Below are 23,315 nucleotides of genomic sequence, written 5' to 3'. Positions count from 1 at the left end.
TATAAATAAAGTCTAACCCTTGACTTACATTGTAAGTCAAGTCCGGGTAGGATTTTTCCCAGCAAGAACTGAGTAAGTGCGAAATTCTGAAATAGTAGTACTTCAGGACCTTGATATAAATTTGAAACAAAACTGATATAAATAATAAAATATAAAAATTAAATAAAAATATATATATATATATATATATATATATGATTAAGTAAAACTATTTCAAACTTCATTCTTTAGGTAGAAAAAAAATTTAGAATGAATTATTTTTATAAATTGGTACTGCCATGACAACAACTCAAGTAGGTTTAAATAAGTGACATTTTTAAAATATCATTATTTCATCTTTAAAATATCATTATTATTGTATTAAAGGATAGGCAATCCTTCCTAACCCTGAATCGTAGGGATCATTTGTGATATGTCCCCTTATTTATATAAAGATTCCATGGAAATCTCATGTCTCTAATGAAGCATTTTAAGTCCATTAATTGATCTGGGTTTAATTATATTGGGCATTATTAATTATTTAATTATTAATTATTAATGCTATAGTCCATAAAAGACAAGTTCAGCCTATTGTTCAACTTGTGGATAGTCGCCAAATGCAATCTTTCTATTTCCTCCTTCACGGTTGGAAGAAATATATAAGTTGGACTAACCCAGTTATTCATAACACAAATGGCTCTTTGAGGATATTAGAGTAGCTCTATGATAATAGTGTATTATATACGTCAGATTCTGCATTTCACTTCTTAAAGAAGTAATTTATTTTGAATGAAAACTAATTATTGCAAAAAATTAATTAAAAACCAAATAAACAATGAAAATTCAGATTGTACAAAACTTTCTAAGGAAATGCAAGCACATTATTCTCATTAATTAAAACACTTACTGCTTTTTACAAAGCCAAAGTAGCCAATCTGCAAATATCTGAGAAAACTGTGTTTGAATTACCGTTGCAGATATAATGTAGCCGTAAATTTTTAATTTCGATATAAATCAATAGATCATTTTGTATATTTAATCGGTGATGTTACATTCTCAGCCAGGTCTTTTCGGCATTTTAAAGAGAATAGAAAACAATGTTATAATGCAACAGAACTCAAAATAGCAAAATTTGTAGACACACTACTTTGGCTTTGGATTGATAAAAAGAATTACACATGAATACATTATTTGCCTAAATATACATGTACTGATGTATCAGTTATTTAATAAATTATAATTCTTTAAAATATTTATTGAAATATAATTATTATACTTTTTTTCTGATATCTTTATGAATGAAATTGGCTCTTTAGCTTCTTATGTTTTCTGACCACTGGATCAACCTATTAGTTAATTGGTCATTTGCGTTGTTATAGTACAAGCGATTTTTGTTTAATGCCAAAAGCTCAATTTTTTGTAAGTGAAACTTTTTTTTTTTTAAATCTTTTTTATATATTTATTCATAATTAATTCATATTCACGAGTGTGGTTTCTAAGATAATTATGAAAAGAAATGGGCCTAATCTGCAGTCTTGCGGATATTGGTCAAAAATTGTTAATGTTTCTCAATCTATTGTATATCACTATAATTGCAAGTCTTAATCTACCTTCTATTTCTATTTTCTGTAATGACTTTTCCATATATTAACTCTATCAAATGGTTTGGACAACTTTTCTCTTCTCAGAGCTTCGTCTCAATGTAAATATCAGATCTTGACAGCTTCTATTTTTCCTGGATCCAATTTATGCTTCACCCAAGAGAGATTTGGTAGCTGTTCTAATGTGTTTTAGAATAGACTTACCTTCAGATTCTGAGGAGGGAGAGATGTCTCTATGATTCCTGCATTCTCTATTATTCCCTTTCTTGAAGATAGTACTATTATCAATATTTTCCAGTCCTTGTGTATCTTTTTACCATTCTATGTTATATTCAAGTGAAGTGAGAATATTTCTATACCTCTTACTATAAGGTATTTCATCATCTCTAGAGTTACATCTTTGATGCCAAGAGCTCGTCCTTGGTACTTTCTCTACTGTAAAATAGTCTTTTTTCTCCCAATTTGCAAGAAATAACATGAGTTTTTTGTGTCTTCTCCCAGAATAGACGCTTCCATCTTACAGTTCCTCAAAATATTCCACTCATCTTTCCATTACTTTGTCGATGTAAGAATATTCTCCTTTTTTTGTTGTTTTTTTATTCTCTTCTGTTTTTTTTATTTTTTATTTTTCCCAGTATTCTGTAGAAGAGCTGATTATTTTTAATGTACTCTTTGAACTTTCTTTCAAAATTTTCTGAAGTAATTTTTTTAGACTGTAGAAATACTTCTTTCACTTTCTTCCGTTGTTCCTTGTAATTATGGTAGTCTGCTTCGGAATGAGAATAGATGTGTTCCTTCTAATATATCTTCTTTATCTTTACCTCCTGCTTTGCTTCTTCATTCCGTTTACTTGACTTTGGGACCTATCCAGCTTTTTCCGCACATTGCTTTTCCAGCCTCCAGGATAATTTTCTTGAAAGCATACCAACTGATCTCAATATTGTCACTACCCCATGGGTAATCACTGGAAATAGCTTTTTCCTCTATTACTTTTTAATAGGATTGTGCTGCTTACTGCTCTTTCGACTTATATGTGTTAATTTTAAAGCCATATTGAGTTGTTATCCATCCTTTTATTTATGGCTTATATAGAGCAATTTATATAGAACAATTTTCCATTTCCATTAGCATATGGGCATTGTATATTTCTGGTTGCCTCACTACTCTAACAATGATATATATTTTTAATTCCAAGGTATTTTCCAGATATGTGATGGGAACAGGGATCTATTCAAGGGCAAAAGATGCAAGTGTATTTTTGTAGTAATAATGTGAATAACCAGAAAAAATCTATTTCTTAAGTCAAAGAAATTCTCATAATACTGGCTTCTATTCTCAGAATACCTTTTAAAATTTGCTAGGAGTTAGTTTTAATTTTTAACTTAGTTTAGCTAACTGAGCAGCATATGTTAAAATTTAGGTCATATATTCCTGAAGAGGATTTCACCAAATAAATTTCGAATAGCATTGGTTATAAATGTACTAAGACATCCAAAAATTTACTACGTAACATTTCTAAAATTTTACAAATATATTATAGAATTTTGATTACATCATCTCTATCCCAGAAATTGTTGCACTTATTTTAAACAAATTTAACCTTTTACTTTATAATTTTTAATACCTTCCATGACCACTAGATAGTGTTGATGTCAAGGATCATAATTCAATATTTTAGATATTTAAATATATTTTGTTATGCAAAAATCTTGTAAACTAGAACTCCAGATGTAAAATGAACAGAACCTTTATCATAAAGAATTTAATTGTGTTTACTTTTGACAAAAGTAATTTTTACTATGCAGATCTTTGGACCTTAGAGATAATCTTAGAATTCCTCTGCACTAATAGTTTATTCTTTACATCTTGAAAACAATATTTGCTGATATTTTTATTATTTCATGGTTTAAAATAGGTTTTTATCCTAATTATAAAAATTACTGAGAAAGAACTCTGATATCATAAAACTGATTAGTGATTTATTTGTATTCGAAATCTAAAAAAAATGAAATGTCATATTTTCTTTGTTGGACCTTTCATATATTTTAAATTCAATTCAGAATAACTGAACCATAAAACTTCTTCATGAAAAATTTTATATCCTTAAGCAATAACAACTAATTATTTAAAATTAATATTTTTTCTCATTAAATTAATTAAGAAATGCGAATAACATAGAAATATGGATTACACAGGATTAAGCTAAGCGAATTTTAATCATTTAGTCAGTTAATCAGTTAAGCCAATCTGAGGACTGCAAAAATTAGTAATGTCAGCAATAAATCAAATTTTTGATTGCTAAGCACAGGTTTATCTTCTAGATACTGTAGCAATAAAATGATATCACTTCCACTAGAACCAAAGCTATATAAGCTAAAAATTTTGGGTTATATCCTCAAACTTTTAGAATGGATGTTTTAGACAATATATCTTAAGATTCATACACAATATATCTTAAGAATATAAACAACCTACTCAATATACTAGAAATAAACTACCTCACAATATGAACAACCTGAATAAAAGAATGAGAATTTGATTCTAAATATTTTCACATAGTTATAATTATTTTATGATATAAATTAAATGTATACTACTTAAATATTTTTTGCTTATTGGATAGAGGCAAAGGGATTTTCAACGTCTCTCACAAACATTACAAGTTACGATGTTTTTTTTTTAATGAAATCTGTGTACTTTATCTATTTTTAATTAGATCTAATTCTGCTGAATGATGGTTCTAATATTTTATCATTTTTGTCATATAATAGCTTAAGATAGATTTATTTCATCTAGAACAAATAAATTATAATATTAAAACATGTAATGTATGTAAATACTATTCGATAACGTCTTAAGGTGTAGGAAGCATTATCTTCTGCTGAAAAAAAATGTGAAATTTAATTCTGAAAGATATAAAAAGTTTTGTAGAATAAATTCTTTTAGAACAGAGACATAAGCAGTCCAAAGTACAATAGATTTTCTTAAAAATATAACTTATTTAAATGAAAATCTGCCTGAAGCCACTTTTGCGGTTTAGTTAATTTTGGTATTGAAATGAAAATAATTAATAATAATAATTGTGGTTTTTGTGATCCCAAAACTAAAAGTACAATATGAAAAACTTTGAAATCTTGTTAGCATACATTCTAAATTTTATTTGGTAATATTAAAATGCTTCTAGAATGTAATATTTTCAACCACCAATTATATTTAAGGGCATGAATAAGTAAATCTATACCTATAACAAATTAATGGAGATATTAACATTACACTGGGGTATTGCCTCAGTTATAAGCGAAAAACTGCTGCAAATTAAAAATTCAAAACATATCTTCCACTTATTCATTATATAGAAATTTAATAATTTAATTAATAAGATAAAAAAAATTTTATGCCTTTGACTTATTTACTTAGATTTGTTGGTTTATTTAACTTGATCTAGGTATAATGACTAATATCAATGTTTTATTGTGTTCTCTTTATTTTTGTCATCTATTTCATTTTAAAATGTTAGCTATTAATAAAGTACACCTGCTTTTTTAACATTCCAACTTATTTTTCACTGAGATATTAAAAAAAAAAAAGTAAATATCGAATCATAATTTCTGTGACTAAGTTCTACTAAAATATTTTTTTCAAGTTTAGATCAACAACAGGAAATCTTTAAATCAATATTAAATTTGGTACAATGCACGTTGGTCAAATTTTTCTTGAGCCCATTCTAGATGGAAATTTATTGGGACAAAACAAAACAGAAATATAAAATAAATAAATCATTTGCAGAACAAACATTGGAATGATTCTTATTGAACTTTCCAGCAAAAATTTTTTGGAAATATTTGAACAATTATTAAAAAAAGATAATTAAAGAAGGCAGAATGAAACTTATTACTTTTTATTAAAAAGTAATAATAAATTAAAATTGTGTTTCACTGTTACCAAATTATTAATAATAATGTATGTACAACAAACAAGTTAAAAACAATTAAAGATTTAAAAAATAGTTTAAAATTAAATATTATTAATTTAAATAAATTCCCCTCTATAAATTAGAAAACTCTTTAAAACAATTTAACTGTACCAGCCTAATAAACTAAAAACAAATAATTCTCTAATCACTAAAATATGGAGTTTAATAAATAGATATTAATATTTTCAAATTTATATTAAATGTTCAAACAATAAATGATATGTGGAAATCTTGTCATTGCTCTGAGCTTGTCGCTCTGGACCTCTGATGTTTTGATTTAGCCATCAAAACTTCCTCATTACGGATGCAGCTCATTCTCATATATTTGTTTACTCTGAACATGTTTAGTCCATAGCATTTGAATATCCTTATACCGCTTGACAATCTAATTTTATTTATATTAGTCTTACGTGATAAATTGTTCTCGGAATAACCCATATTAAAAAATTAAGATAAAATTTCAATGCTTTTAACAATAAAATACTCCTCGCAGTTTAGTAACAACTAATTTTTTTTTGTTTTTTCTAGAACTAAACATAAAAACTGAAAATGATCATCACAGAGAAAAAAGAAACTACAAATGGAGATGTAAGTAATTCATTACGTAATATTGTCTTTATTAGTTGTATTTAATTTTTTTTTTTTTTTATTGAATTGAGGATGTGGCTGCAATAAGAGTTCTTAGTACCATAGGTGTTTTTTTTACAAAAACGTAATCTCTTCCCAATTGATTCAAGAAGAGTTGTGGTTATGGTTATATTCAATAGGATAAACATTTCGATTTGATTAGACCAATAGATAAAATAATATAAAGGTTTCTGTAATTAATTCTTATAGGCAATTATTGCAAATCCTAAGTGTTACACCAAAGTCATCAGGTCATCACTTAGACTATCATCAGTCTTGTCTAATCCGTTCAGTTTGACTCTAGCTAAACAGATTAGACGTCACTGGACCAGCATAACGTCTTTGGTATGAGTGTACTCCAAATGTGAAATGTGCATGTCAAGCTCATTTTCATTAGGAATATACTCCTCATCATAAGTATTATGTTTTTTTATTTTATGGTGATACACTGATGAAATGGTCAAAGGTATTACTACCAATAAAAGAAGCAAAGAGAAAGTTGAAGGCTAGAAGATTCGGAAATAGAATGTGTAGAACAAAAGGAAACAAGGTGGAATAAGAAAAGTTAAGTAAAAAAGACAGTTGTATCCATAAGAGATTAGTTAAACCAAGATATGTAAACAGATTTACTGTACTAAAGAAAGAGATGTAATCAGATTTATTGCGCTGATGAAAGATAAATCTCTTCATGCCTCCTGAACTTGTCAAATAAAAAAATTCATGATATTTTTTTTTAAGATTAAGGTTGAAAAGATAAAAAGACAGCTTGATACCTCCTTATTCATGGATCCAAATATTTTAAATTAGTCAAGTATTTGTTTTTAAGAAAAAAAAAATGTACAAATGACTTAAAGTTTTTGATTTGTAAAGCAATTAAAATAAAATATTCATGAAATCTATTTTTAAAATACTTGACTGTTATTTTTTTAAGTGTTAAGTTTTTTTTTTATTAGCTCACATTATTACATGAGGTTAATCCATACCAAATCAATGAGCGTTGTTAAAAAAAGTTATTTATTTTTCTTTTTTTTTACTCATTTTTGTACTGTATTCAAAGAAAAACAGGTATTCATTAATTTTTCAAGAGCACGCATTTTATATTGCAGTGCCAACGAACTAAGCATTTTACAGAGGTTTTTGTTAAACTCTTTGGTTTCTAAAAATATTTGGTACAAACAAAAACATGTTAAAGAATATGAAATGTACAATATTTTCTGTTCATCTTATATAAGACTCTACTTGAACTTGTTACTTGTTAACAAAGATAAAAAATAAAAAATAGGTGTATATTAACATTAATATTGAAAACATTAAAGGTAAAATGAAGACTCACCTTTTTTTTTTAATCTTTTTTAATGGATATTGTGTTAATAATATAACATTTTTATAGAACATTTCAGGCCTGAGAGTCATGTCCTTGGTTTGTTTTGAGTCATCAAACATTGCAATTATTTCAAGATCAGTCTTCTTCAATGTTAAATAGCTCAGAAGGAATGGCTTTAAAAATCCAAGAATTTTCAGGCAACTTATTTGTGGCAAATTTATTCTGTTGTAATAAGTGAATGAAATTTCATCTCTGAGAATTTATTCATTTATTATTTAGATATTTTGAAATATAGCTAAAATTCTAAGAAGGATTAATAGAACTCAGGTATTAAATCTGAAATATCTCAGAAAGTACACACTTTTTTGGGTCAAAAGTTTAAGAAAATATTCATTTATTAATTCTTTTTTAGTAATACTAAAATTGTAAAAAGCTTTTATAGAGTTTCGATGTTTGATATTAAGTATCTCAGAAGCAATGTGTTTAAAAAAAAAAAAAATATGTGAACATTCTTTTGTTGGGCTGTGAATAGTAGTTGAAATTTCATCCTTAAGACTTAATTCGTATTTCATTGTACGAATTGTAAAAAACATTAATAGACACCTCAGATAATCAATATCAAAGAAAATTAAATATATCCAAAGGGATACTTTAAAATTCTAAAATTTTCAGAAAACATTTTTTAATTAACAGTGTACAGACATTCAATCCGAAATACCTCAGAAAGTTATCACTTAAAAAATCAAAAATAAAATATTCTTTTATTATGTTATAATAAGTGGTTAACATTACTAAGACATTATTATTTTTTATTTAATTTATTAATACAGAGTTAACTGTAAAAACCTTTATAAATTTTAACCATAAATAAATATGTAAAATATCAGTGATGAAATTTTAATCACTTATTAAACCAAAAAGTTTTAAAACATATTTTAACTTTAATAAATGATAACTGAGATTTTAAAATTTTTTTGGTAAACTGTTTTAAATACGGTTGAAATCTATAAAGAATTATAGGGTTTTTACAGTTAACAAAAAAAGTCTTAGTAATCAAAATTTAACCATTTATTAAAACATAATAAAATAATACTTTATTTTTGATTTTTGAAGTGATATCTTTCTGAGGTATTTCGGGTGAATGCCTGAGCACTATAAATGCTTCTATAATTTTAGCTAAATCGCAATTAAAAAATGTTTTCTGAAAATTTTGGAATTTTAAAATATCCCTTTAGATATATTTGATTGTCTTTGATATTGATTATCTGAGGTCTATTAATATTTTTTACAATTTGTAAAATAAGATACAAATTAAGTCTTAAGGATGAAATTTCAACTACTTTTCACAGCCCAAAAAAACAATATTCGTAGATTTTTTATTTCTAAAATACATTGCTTCTGAGATACTTAAGATCAAATATTTATAATCAAAAAATAAAAAAGAATTAATAAATTAATATTTTCTTAAACTTTTGGGCTTATAAAGTGTGTGTACTTTCTGAGATATTTCAGATTTAATACCTGAGCTTATAATAAATAAATTGTAAATGCTTCTTACAATTTTAGCTAAATCACAATTAAAAAATATTTTCTGAAAATTTTGGAATTTTAAAATATCCCTTTGGATATATCGTACATTGATTATCTGAGGTCTACTAATACTTTTTTATAATTTGTACTATATTTAAAACTAAAAAATGAATTAAGTCTCACTGATGAAATTTCAACTACTTTTCAGAACACAACAAAAGAATATTTAGAGAAATTTTTTATATTTAAAGTGCATTCCTTCTGAAATATTTAAGATCAAACGTCTCGACACTATTAAAGCTTCTTACAATTTTAGCTACATTCAAAAAATAATTAACAATAAAACTAATAGGTTTAACTACTTTTCACAACATAATAAAACAATATTGTCTAAAACTTTGGGTTTAAAAAGTGTGTGTAGATTTAATACCTGAAGTAGAGCTCAGGCTAATGCTTCTTAGAATTTTAGCTATATTTAAAAGTATCTATTAAAAAACGAATAAATTCTCAGAGATGAAATTTCATGCACTTATTACAACACAAAAGAATGTTTTCTGGAAATTCTTGGGTTTCTAAAGCCATTCCTTCTGAGATATTTAACATTGTAGAAGACCGATTTTAGAATAATTGCAATGTTTGATGAACCATTACGAAACAAGGGCATGACTCTCACACCTGTAACTTTTTAGAAAAGTAGTATACTATAAACAATATATCCATAAAAATAATATTGAAGATGAGTTTTAGTTTTATCCTCAACATTTGTAATTTTAAAAGAAAATGTTTTAATTCTTAATTCATTAACATGTACCTTTTTTTATTTGCAATTAACTACTTAATAAAATAGAAAGAAAATATAACACACTTCATGCTCTTTGACATGGTTTTTGGTTTAACTAAATATCTTTAAAAATCTAGGAACACACATATATAGTTATTTCGGTAAAAAGTGCCATTGTCAGCACACACGGTGATACAGAAAAATAAACAATAAAAGAAAAATTTAATATCTCGTTTTATACGGTAAAAAATGATGAGCAGTTGGAAAGAAAAATCTCCGAATTAAAATTTTGACTGCTAGAAGATAAATTATTAAAAATATAGCAATCGTTTTAAAAAAATTAATCCTTAATGAATTTCTTTCTCAGGAGATTCCTGTTACCTGGAAAGGAAAAGATTCCCAAGGGCGAGCTATAAAAAAAACGTTATATATATTTTTTTTATCTCAGAGATGGCAACAGACACGGATAAACAACCGACAAAAGATAGGCAATTAGATGTTAAAACTCTTAATAAAAACTTATAAACATTAAAAATTGATTAAAAGTGAATACGTATTTAGTGCTACAATGCAAGTTGAAAAACTATTTCTGGAAAATAAAATCAAGGAAAATGATGCAAAAAATTATCTATATATTTTTTCATGAGAATAGCCGTTACTAATTTTTAATTTAGGGTAATTAACTATAACTAAACGTAAGGAAAAAGTCATAAACGACATAAAAAAAATTGAGATAAACAAATGTGCCGTAAATTTCATAGTCGATTCGTCCATTTTATAGAAAAATAATCTCTTATTCGAAAAAAATTAAATGATTAACCATCCGAATACGTTTGTATTTGTATAAATACGACATTTTTTGTCTTACAGCTATACATAGATCTATTTTATGATCGCGTATAGATTAATTTTAACTTTTCTGATTTCTAACATATAAGGGTCCCTTTTTATGTTTTGGGATATGTAGAATATAAAAATGCTATCGATTTAATTATTGCGTATCGATTTATTTTAACTTTATTTATTTCTAACTTGTTAGGGTCCTTTATATGTTATGAGATATGCAGAATATGAAAATGCTATCGATTTTAAGACCGCGTATCGATTAATTTTAACTTTCTTGATTTCTAACATGTTAGGATCTCTTTACATATGTTGAGATATGTAGAATAAGAAAATGATATCGATTTTAAGATTGCCCATCGATTTATTTGAACTTTCTTGATTTCCAACATGTTATGGTCCCTTTATGTTTTGAGATATGTAGAATATGAAAATACTATCGATTTAATTTAACTTTTCTGATTTCTAACATGTTAGGGCCTCATAACATGTTTTGAGATATGTAGAATATGAAAATACTATCGATTTATTTTAACTTTTCTGATTTCCAGCTTGTTAGGGCCTCTTTACGTTTTGAGATATGCAGATTTCTCATCTTAGTTAAAATAAATCAATACGTGATACTAAAATCGATAGTACTTTTATATTCTGCATATCTTAGAAATCAAGAAAGTTAAAATAAATCGATACGCGATGTTATTGGTACGCGAAATCGAAAGCATTTTTATATTCTGCATATCCGAAAACCTAAAAATTGGCTCCTATGTGTTAGAAATAAAAAAAATAAAATAAATCGTTAAGTGATTTTAAAATCGATAGCATTTTCGTTTTGTACTCGTCTGAATATGTGAAATAGGACCCTCATACATTAGAAATTGAAGGTAGGGAACAAATAAGTGAATTTAAAAAAAAAAAAAATCAAATTCTTATTCGAATAATTTTTCATTCGATTAATTTTTTATTCGATTGAAATAGTATTTTAAATATTCGAATAAAAAAGTAATCGGATTGTTTAGTCGTATTTTTATTCGAATAAAAATGTATTCGTCCCCCGTCAATCGAATAAAAACTTGGAATAAAAAAGTATTCGTCTCTTGTCAATCGAATAATATTTGCCCAACTCTGCTGCCAATAGAGGGAATAAAAAATGGCGGCTGTTTCAAAACGTTAAAAATAATTAATTTTTCATTCGGAGCTCTATATCTTTAAAAATACCAACAACACTAGAAAACCTAAGAGAGTGTCAATTAAAGTAGAGTAAATTTTCTAAAATATAAGCCCTAATAGAGCTATTTACGTCCAATAGTTCTCGAAATATAGCTTTTTAAAAAGCCATATTTCATAAAAATTGTACAGAATCTACAGACAGATCAGTAGTTAGTTAATTTATTTTGAGAAATCTATATCTCAAAAACCATTAGACGTATAGATGTCTATAAGCACTCAAATAAAAGTTACTTTAGTGTACTATAAAGTAGTTAATAAGCTTTATCTTTATGGGAGTAGTAGTTTTCATGATATTTGCTAAAATACATTCATTTATAGTTGTTCAAACAAATTTTCATATGCCAATTTACGAAGATACGTGTAATAAACTGATTTATAGTAAGTTTATTAAATTTATTTTATTTTGAATGCTAGCAGGCATATGTACGTCTTATGGTTCTAGAGATATATATTTTTTCAAATATCAAACATGTTATCAGAACAACTAGAAATTAACATTTTGTGAATATATTTTGTCTAAAAATCATAAAAACTACTACTCTTAAAAAGATAAACGTTATAAACTACTTTATAGTACATTTAAATAGCTTTAATTTGAGTGCTGGTATAGATCAGTACGTCATAGGGTTTTTGAAATAAAGTATAGATAGGGGGGGAAAAATGGCAGCTGTTTCAAATTATTTTTTCATTCAGAGCTCTATATCTTTAAAACTACCAACACTATTAAACCAAAGAGAACATCATTTAAAGTAGAGTAAATTTTCTAAAATATTAGACCTAATAGAACTATTTACGTTCAATAGTTCGCGAAATATATTTTTTTAAAAAGTAACATTTCATGAAAATAAACTGAAACTGTAGTTAGTGAATTTATTCTGCTATTTTTTTATTCCTCCTACGTATACTTGACAGACCAATCAATTTTAACTAGTAATTATACGTAGTTTTCATAAAAGTAATAAAAAATTGGGGTGGAATAACTGACTTTTTTCTCCTCTTGGGCTCTTGTACTATTATGAACTTTATGAGGAGTAGGAGCTGAAGCGTTTTGAGGCATGTGTTTCACTGCTTATTAAGACAAAACCAACTTTTTCTTGAAAGGATAATCACGCGAGATGTAAAGTGAATTGCATATAACAGACATTGGTTAGGTCCGTGATTGATTATTGACGAAAGACCGGGACACATGCCGAAACGAATTTGTATCCTTTATTTATTCACAAAATCCTGATTTTTTCAGTTCTGGGATTGAAAAGTTAATAACACGTTGGGGTAATAAGAATAAATATTTTGATAAAAATTTTTTGATTTCATAAAGTTATTTTACTTATATTACGACCCAATATTACCTAAAATACAAATTAAGTACAAATTACTCATAATATAGGGTGTTTTTTTAAGCCCGATAGAACTTGAAATTGTAAAAAATAACACAAAAAATTAAATTGTAATCAAAATTTTTTTTTTATTCGAAAGATCAATACGTGACATTAACATTTGAAAATGATTTCGGGCATATGGGCACCGCGGCTGTTCTTGACGAAGCGCATTCTGTAAAATTGTGTTCAGCGATGAGGCGCATTTTTGGCTTAACGGGTTTGTTAATAAGCAAAATTGCCGCATATGGTCGTGTGATTTGACACCTCTCGATTATTTCCTGTGGGGCTACGTGAAGTCACTGGTTTATGCTGATAAACCAGCAACAATTGACGCCTTGGAGGCCAGCATTGTTCGTGTTATTCGTGACATACGGCCAGCAGTGCTCGAAAAAGTGGCCCAAAATTGGACGTCCAGAATGCGCTTCGTCAAGAACAGCCGCGGTGCCCATATGCCCGAAATCATTTTCAAATGTTAATGTCACGTATTGATCTTTCGAATAAAAAAAAAATTTTGATTACAATTTAATTTTTTGTGCTATTTTTTACAATTTCAAGTTCTATCGGGCTTAAAAAAACACCCTATATATAATAAATATGAAGTACAGTGAAATTTCTCTTAAAGGACAACCTATTATAACTTAAACCCCTCTTAACGGACAATTTTACTAAGTTTCAGGCCAATAAGGAACGTATTAATGAATTTAAATCCCTCATACTAATTTTCATTACCCATCACTACTTTTCACACCACTATATTGGAGACAAGTCATAAAATATGAATGTAAAAATTCATGATTCTAGAACTAAACACTGTGGATAACATATTTTGGGAAAAAGTTACATAATACCTTTTTTTTTTGCCGAATATATTAAAGTATTAACGAAACATTATGTTAAATAACGTAGTTTTTTAATTACTAATTAATTCTTATTACAAATTAGTGGGAAATTTACGTTACATAGATATTATATTTCAGATTAAAATAAACCAAGAAGGTATCTTTGTTGTTTAGTGTTGATTATTTTATTCTGAATTCTTCCTTCATTTCATTCCAAAACTTTGTCCGGTTATTTAGTTAGGGGTTTTGAGAGCAAGGAGACTTTCAGTCATTCAGAAAATGTAAAAAAAAATTAATTGCACCTTTAAAATTTTAGGTTAAACGTTTCAAAATAAGGGTAAAATCGAATTTGAAAAAAATCCGTGAGACTACGGTACCACAGTCATTGGTCACCCCAGTTTAATTTTCGAAATTCAACCATCGGCAAATTTCCAGGTTTTTTTTCTTAGAATTTATATAATGACCCCGAAGCAATTTTTTATTTATCCAAATAATTAATAATTGCTTTAATTATAAACGTTTTATAATAATCCGTAGCATATTTTAACTATCAGTTTGAGAATCTTTTCATTATTCAACTACATGTAAATTTGATTTGTGGAAACAATTTTTAGATAAATTTTGCTTATAAACTTTATATATAAGTAATTCTATTAGTTTATTTCAGAAATCTCAGCGTAAGGGACATCATCTTCCCTGTGGATGACCTTTGTGTATGAGTTTCACAGCATTACTCGAAATATAAAGTATATGTTGACGGTTATGAATATCCTGTTTCTTTAAAATAGATTTGGAGAGAGAGAAGTGGTTATATATCCTTTCGAGTCTCACTTCTTCAGTGTCCCCTAGTTGAGCGGTCCCTCCCCATTCTGGTACCCACCCGCCAGCGAATCCTGGGCCAATGCGGTGTTCCCTCCCCCCCCCTCCAGCCTTCAACCTTAAAAAGGCCTAGTTGTGGGTTTATATATATTTATATTTTATTAAGGTTTAGGTATTCTATATATTGTGAATAAATAATTAGGAGGTAGGAAAAAAAAACACTCTGTACGCCACTGGTATTACATATGTTAGAACGAATATCTTCATATGTATGTCCAATAAGGAGAATAAAAAAAATATAAATATCTAATTAACTTTTCCAACCTCCACGGCAACCGACTAATTCAAACTGATTCTAATTAATAAAAAGATTACGATTATAATAGAAACAAAAAATAAAAAACGTAATTATACGAGTATAATCGTACTTAACACACGAATTCCCAGAGAATCATTGAAATGACATTTAGGCATTGTAAAAAAGTAAGAATTTTGAAGCAAATCTCCTTTGTTTAAATATTAAAAAAAATCTGCACATTATTACACAATTGTTTAATGTTTAAATTAGAGCTCAGTCACTAAGGTCGTATTTTCTTCTCATTATTGTTCGCAAAACAGACGAAAAATGATTTAATTATTTCATTAATGCTTCAAAACAATTTTGAAAATAATATGAGTTCAATGTCTAATAAATCAAGATTATTTTATTATCTGACAAAATCATGCAAAATCAACACACGGCAATAACCGGTGAGTGCGAAGGGCGAAACGTCAGAATTTATAAAAGCACATCTTAGTTCGAGATAGCTCACAGAGGACAAGATGTGCGGTCACCTGTATGCTGCTCTTTTCAGCTTCACACATAAAGTCCAGTAAAATTGTTAGTTAATATAGAAGTAATTGTAAATTAATTTCTGGCAACGAATTCTTAAGTAAAAATGTTTAAAAAACACGATAGTAAAAAGTTCACCAGTCCCTGAAAGTTTATTTTAAGGTTTAAAGCCAATAATTCCTAAAGTATTGCAAGCAGCATAACTATGTACACTAGTAAAAGTAAAAGGAAGTAGATTTTAAACTAAGCCATTTTTTACCCGACTAGGTGTAGACCCTGATAGTACAAGAGCTCAAGAAGAGAAAAAAGGCAGTTATTCTACCCCAATGTTTGATTAGTTTAATGAGAACTATTTATAATTACTCGTCGAATTTGATGAGTCTGCCAAGTATAGGCAGGAGAAATGAAAAATGGCGTCTGTTTCAAAACGTTAAAAAAAATTTTTTCAGTCGGAGTTCTATATCTTTAAAACTACCAACAACACTAGAACACCTAAGAGAACACAATTTAAAGTAGAGTAAATTTTCTAAAATATGAGCCCTAATAGAGCTATTTAAGTTCAATATTTTTCGAGATATAGCTTTTTAAAAAGCATCATTTCATAAAAACTATGTACTGAAAGATCAGTAGTAAGAGAATTTATTTTGAGAAATCTTTATCTTAAAAAGTATGCGACGTACAGATGTCTCAAAACACTCCAATTAAAGCTAGTTTAATGAACTATAAAGTAATTTATCTTCGTAGGAGTAGTAGCCTTCATGATATTTGCTAAAATAAATTGATTTATAGTTGTTCGGAAAAATTTTCATAAGTAAAAATTATATTCATATGCGAATATCATAAAAACTACTTCCCCTACAAAGATACTTGTAATAAACTAATTTTAAGTAAACCAAATTACCTTCATTATTTGGGTTGGGGTAGTCTGTATTTTGTGTCAGTCTGTTGGTTATGGGGCTGACCAGGTATGTTAATTCAAATAATTCAGTTACTTGTACTCAGTCGAGTCTAGTAATAATTTGAAAAACTAAAAATTTGGAAAATTTGAGTTTTGAGTTCTGAGAACCAACTTCAAACTGAGAAAATTTTGGTAAAATAATGTTCATTTTTATTTTTTATTTTATTTTTAGAGTTCTACTACTGAGTAGTTTCTCTACATCCTGTATCACATCATTATGTCATAAATAATAATTGAGTACAATAAAATATTAATGTGAAATTCTTTCTTCTTTTACCCAAAGGTATTTTAAGGGGTATAGTGAGGTCCGCTGTATGTGGAGAGTTAATGGCGCCAAATTAAATAATATTAATTTTTTTTTTTCGTAACCTCCTTTATTATTAAATTTATACAATACATACATAAAAATGGATAATACAAATGACAAATGTATACTAGCATACAACTGCCTTGGATTCCCATGTGGCACTGTAAGGTTCGTTGCAGGGTCCATTCAAGGTAGCCAAATCATGCAGCTAACGCCAGTGGATTATTGGAACGGGAAATAATATTCAAGGAAGTTATTACAACTATGTAATTGATTGCATAATTGTTTTGTATAAGAGGTATTTTTTCCAAAAATGATTATTAAATGAGAAAACTTCAGGGAAGACCCGCCGGGAAACTCCGGTAAGTTGGGAAATCCATTCGAATTTGTTAGAAAAGATGATGAGAGGTTTGCAACTTGGCGTAGATCCAAGAGTTGTACAAATGCTTGGCAAACAAAGTAAGTAACGAATCTCTGTACCCACACGCTTGTTCTAGTGACTTTTTTCGGCCATTACATTATAAAAAGGGAAACAATAAAGATAAGTGAAATGAAAATATGTAAATATCGGCAAAGTAAATGGTAGATTATAAAAAGTCATAGCAATACTACTACATACCTTATATATTACACTTTAGTTCTGGAATTGTTATCAGATATTTGTAAATATAATTACTCAAACATAAAATGACTATACAAACTAATATTTCAAATTATGTATTGGTACAAGTTGGTCACAAATTCGGCCCAACATGTACCAGCCAATTCAATTAATTCATCCACAATCCCAAATAATTTGTGACGATACCCCTACTGATAACGTAATGCTTTATGAATAATTATAATTAAAAAAATAATTAACTTAATAATAAGTAACTGATATTTTCTTTGTCTTATCTATCAATGCATTGAAACTCTTATTTGTCATCTGTGTCTATGAAGAAATACCTTAAACAATAACTCAGTAAGAGATATTATGATTTGATATGATATATATATATATGAACTATATATATCATAGTGTATATATATATATATATATATATATATACAAATGACAAATATATATATATAGGGCCGCCCATAGCTCAGTGGTTAAGACACAGTCTTACCAATTTGATGCCTATTGGCGGTGCCGGTTCGAATCCAGTCCTGGGACGTTGACTTTTTTCATTGAGTGGCGGTCCCACAAAATGAAGAACTTTGACCCCCAACCATGGTTAGGCAGTATAGGATTCCAATGGGAGTCTTGGCCGAAAAAAAAAAAATATATATATACACATATATTCAATAATACAATTTCTAAATTAATACTAAAATTGCACAACAGCTGAAAATATGAACATATGAAATTACAGAAGCTGTGTTTACTGCAGCAGTCAAATATTGAATCATAGCATTACGTAATTTCAATAGAAAATACTAAAAGAGTTTTCCATGAGAATAAAGCTTTTTAATGTGTATAGAACTAGATTTTTTATTCAAGTCTACACAAGAAGCGCCATCTTTACACCAGGGACACAGGGCCCCGCGATCCATAAGGCCCCCAAATTCCTGTTTTAACAAAATATTAACGACAAATTAAAGCTAATAAAAATGATCTGAGAAGAATGATAATGTCAAGAAATATTTAGCAGATTATCACTGATGTAGTTAAAAACAGATATTCTTTTTTAAATTTTTTTTAAATCTTCGTCTTGCCCAGTATCTTTTAATAATACCCCACTTATTCCTGTTGAACAGATCCGTTACTTAGGACTAAATCTGGACAAACGACTGACATGGAATCCTCATACAAGACTGAAAAGACAGGAAACTGCTCGTCGATTCCGACTATTACAACATTTACTAGACAAACGGCCCAAACTTCGAATCCATTACAAAATACTGATCTACATGACTATTATAAGACCTATTTGGACATACGGAGTTGAGCTATGGGGCTCCACTAAACCATCTAATTCCTCTCGAATCCAATCCTTACAGTCCAAAATCCTTAATGCTCCTTGCTTTATCACAAATCAAATCATCCATCAGGACCTCAATGTCCCCTATGTTGCCGATTTGGCCAGAACCAGATACCAATCCTTCCATTATAAACTTCCCAACCACCCAAACCAACTCATTTCTAACCTGGCTTCTCCTTCACTACCTAATAATCCTCCTAGGCGTCTGAAAAGAAGATGGCCTCGAGATCTTTTCCTTTAGAAATGTTTTTGGAGTTCTATCAATGGGTAGATTCTCCACATGTTCTTATCATGTCATAATATCACTTACAGCAAATTTACTTGATGTGTATATATGTATACAGTTGTAAATATCAATGAATAAATTATTAAAAAAAAATTTTTTTTATTTAACACCAGATCAGCCTGGTGGGTCTTATATGGTTAATGTAAGAGATACTTTTTTTTTTAACAATTGATTATGGGGGGTATAGTGTCATACAAAAGACACCACTAACTATATACAATGTTATAAATAAGATAAAATAAATAAATTAAAATAATAATTCTTAATAAAAGATAAAAGAAAAGTTAATGACATTTATGGATTTAACAAAATAAATAATTGGCTTCTAATGGGGAAAAAAATTGAAATAAAATAAAACTTTAGAGTGACAATAACAGAACTTATCATGATGTTCTGCAGCAGCCTGGGCTTCAGTCTTCGGGTTGTGGTTGGATTTCTCAAGTTGTAGGTCACTGCTCCTTTAACTGTAGGCAACTGGTAGTGGAATTTCAGGAACCTTTTTTTGATTTAATCCTCTATTGTCTCCATTTGTAATTCCTGATGCAATTGGCTACTTCTTACAAACCAAGGACACAGATTTACTTTAAAATATACGTTGAAGAACTAATTCATAATTGACAAAAAAAATCAAGAAGTGTATCTCTCGTAATTTTATTTTAATTTTTTTAATTGTTCACCTTTCAAATATTAAAATAATTTTAAGGCCAATATCCTAAAATACTAAGTTAAAGACTTTCTTTTAAGTAAGAGTTACATTATTTAATAACAATCCTGACGAGATTATCTTCATCCATCATATTTCATATAGTATTGAGGATTAAGGCGATATATTATTTCAGGGTCATCTGCCAGTAACAGATTTTGATTTGATTTTTTAATGAATTTTATTATCTTTTAAATAGCTATATAATAAATTTACTTATACAATCTAAATTACTACTTATAAATCTATAGTTATACCAGAAATTATGTTTTCATAATGAAGAGAAAATTGATTATAGATTGCCGGGGGTGCGGTTTTGTGCCGACGTTTCGGCCTGAATTTCAGGCCTCCATCAGGGTTAAAAACAAAACTAGATAACAACCTATACTGAGAGAAAAATTTTCTTTTCTTTAGTTTTTATATACATTTTCTTATGTTAAACTTCATTTTTATCCATATCTAAATTTACTTTTATTTCATGTTATATATTCTCTTACTATGTCATATTATTTTAGTTGTGTATATATTTTTTAGCCCTGATGAAGCCCTGCAAGGTACGGCGAAACGTTGGCTCACAATAGTTTATTTACCATTTCAGTTATTTTTACCGCACTCGGAACATCATCCTTTATGTAAAAAAGAATAATATGAGTTGTAAATTACTCTATGTTATCATTTATGTTTTACCTACAGCGTGTGTTATAGCAACTTAATGTATTTGGGCAGGATGGCTTATTGCTAAATAAAATATTTTTCTCTCTGGTATATATTTCCATAATTCAAACCAGTTATCCCAGCCAGTAGAGTAGAACACCACCTTAAAAAATCGGCAGTGTGCACTATCTTATTCTAAACAATGCGATCCCCACTACCGACATCGCTAAAAATAGAACTCGTTTCGTTTTCTTTCCTGCTTTTATTTGGTTCGATTTTTTTTTGTGGGATGTTTGTAAAATCTATATCAAAGCTACGTTTATCTATTTCTTACGATACTGACTTATTTAATTAACTCATTTAAATTATCAGTAGTAACAATAATAATAAAAGCTTAACGAACCCGAAGGTTCGATGCCGATACTACCAATTGATCTCCACAAACACCTGTCCAGTGACACCCCCTCCAAACCCAAATCTACTAGGGGTATTCATGATCTTTAGTTTAACATATTTAAGCGTGTTAAATGGGGAAATAATTCCTTCCTTTGCCATGTTAAAACGATATAACATGTAACATGGTTGAGAGTCTGTTACTAAGTCTGTTAAATGGAGAATGACGTCACGCAACAGACCAGCTGAGCTCTTCACCGTTTTATTTGTTGTTGTATTAGGTTACACGCTCGTATTTTTTGTTTTGATTGTGTTAGTATTGTTTTGGATGATTTTATAACTAATAAAGCAATGGATGACAATAATAATAATAATGAATCAAAACCTAGAAGTAAACAATGACATGAAGTTTTGGAAGGAAAGGTTATAAAACAAGTGGCTCAGAAAAACCGCTAGGAGCTCTTATGTATTTAACATTTAACATGACTTTAAATAGGGCTGCTCGTACTTACTAGACAAACGGTCTAAACTTCCAATTCATTACAAAAGACTGATCTACATGACAATAATAAGGCCCATCTGGACATACGGAGTTGAGCTTTGGGGCTCCACTAAACCTTCGAATTCCTCTCGTATCCAAAATCCTTATTTTGTTACTAATAAAACTATCAATAAAGACCTAAATGTTCCTTATGTAACCGATCTAGCCCGAACCCGATATCATTCCTTCCATTATAAACCCCCTAGTTTCTAACCTTGCTTCCTCTCCATTCCTGGCAATCCTCCGAGGCGCCTGAAAAGAAGATGGTCTCGTGACCTTATATTATAAAATGTTTTTAGAGTTCTACTACTGGGTAGTTTCTCTACATGCTGTATCATATCATTATCATTAGGTCATTATGATCAAATTTGCTTGTATTTTTTATACAGTTGTAAATATCAATAAATAAATAAATAAAAATTATATTCATTTTTTCAATTGGCCTAAAAAACAGGAACAGTAAAGATCCTTTGAAAAATAGATAATGGCCTATTTCAAAAACGGAATATACGGATACTACCTATAGTTCTTTACAACTCTGCTAAATCAACCTCGACGCAATCTTCCCATCTACGTTTCGGACTACTGTTGAATGTTTATTAATATTTTAGGGATCCGTTCGTAACAAAGTCTCACAAGATTACACGTCCATCTTATTCGCAGCAATGCTATAATCTGAGTTATATTTACCAAGTGCAGTTCTCTAAATTCAGTGTTGTGTAGCCTTCTAAATTCTTCCGTTAACTCATACTTTTTCGGTCCGTAAATTTTATGTAATATTTTATTTTTTAAAACCTTAATGATCTGTTCTTCCCTTAGGGTAAGATGCAACGTTCCACATCCATATATAACAGTGGGAGGGATCATCGTTTTGAAAATTCTAACTTTTAAATCTGTGGACAGAATGTGCAAGCTAAGCTATTTCGAAATTGAAAAATAATTGATAGATTAAAACGCATAGAGAATGAACTGAGACACACTATTTATTTATTTATTTTTTTCTTACCTCCTGGAACAAAGAAATAAGCAACACACTATTTATTTAATAAATACAGAGCATTTTATCAATATCGACATAAAGCAATCAATGAATATAATGAAATAGATTTTTAAGAAGTATTCCATGATTTTGTGAATCAAAAATAAAGGAATTTGAATCACGTAAACGTTTTAAATGTTGATTACTTTTCAAATGTTAAATAAAGTAATGGTTAAATATAAATCATAAATATTATGAAACCCAACCTTATGAACCATATTAAGCTCGCCTTTTTATAATACAAAATTATATAATAACAAAACTTTATCACTTTTATGAGGTGTAGATAGTTGACCGTAAATTACTGACTGGAGAGGATGGTCGGGGGGTGCGGTCAGCAAAAAACAACAAAAATATTTATTTATTTATATTTATTGAAATATTCATAAATAAATATTTTTGTTTATTTATGTTGTTTTTGCTGACCGCACCCCGTCTATCTTCTCCAATCAATTTATCACTTTTAATTATATATCTAAATACATTTCACATTTTCGAAAAGTTTCGCCTTATCCTATTGCCCATTTTCATCTCCAGTCAACATATTAAAATCTATTCTACCGTACAACTAACTCCTGGAAGTATCTGTGATAATTATAAGCAGAATTCAAACTTCTGGGAATACACAGAAGACGTGTTTGTGATACTTTATTTAAACTTCTGGGAATACACAGAAGACGTGTTTGTGATACTTTATTTAAACTTCTGGGAAT

At 28.5% G+C, this 23,315-nt stretch overlaps 1 protein-coding gene across 4 annotated transcripts in view; it reads left to right on the top strand.

Moving 5' to 3' along the window:
* LOC106687440 (uncharacterized transporter YutK) overlaps positions 1-23,315 on the top strand; it is a 73,603-nt gene that overhangs the window by 31,227 nt on the left and 19,061 nt on the right. For all 4 annotated transcript variants that reach the window (XM_067053105.1, XM_067053104.1, XM_014431441.3 and 1 more), the window contains exon 2: positions 6,082-6,141. In XM_067053105.1, the coding sequence (XP_066909206.1) occupies positions 6,103-6,141 (39 nt within the window). In that variant the 5' untranslated portion in view covers positions 6,082-6,102. The remainder of the gene's footprint in view (positions 1-6,081; positions 6,142-23,315) is intronic.

Source organism: Halyomorpha halys, unplaced genomic scaffold, assembly GCF_000696795.3.
Source record: "Halyomorpha halys isolate HHAL.00 unplaced genomic scaffold, Hhal_1.1 Scaffold4.1, whole genome shotgun sequence".
NCBI lineage: Eukaryota > Metazoa > Arthropoda > Insecta > Hemiptera > Pentatomidae > Halyomorpha > Halyomorpha halys.
This window is presented reverse-complemented; position numbering and strand designations above follow the sequence as displayed.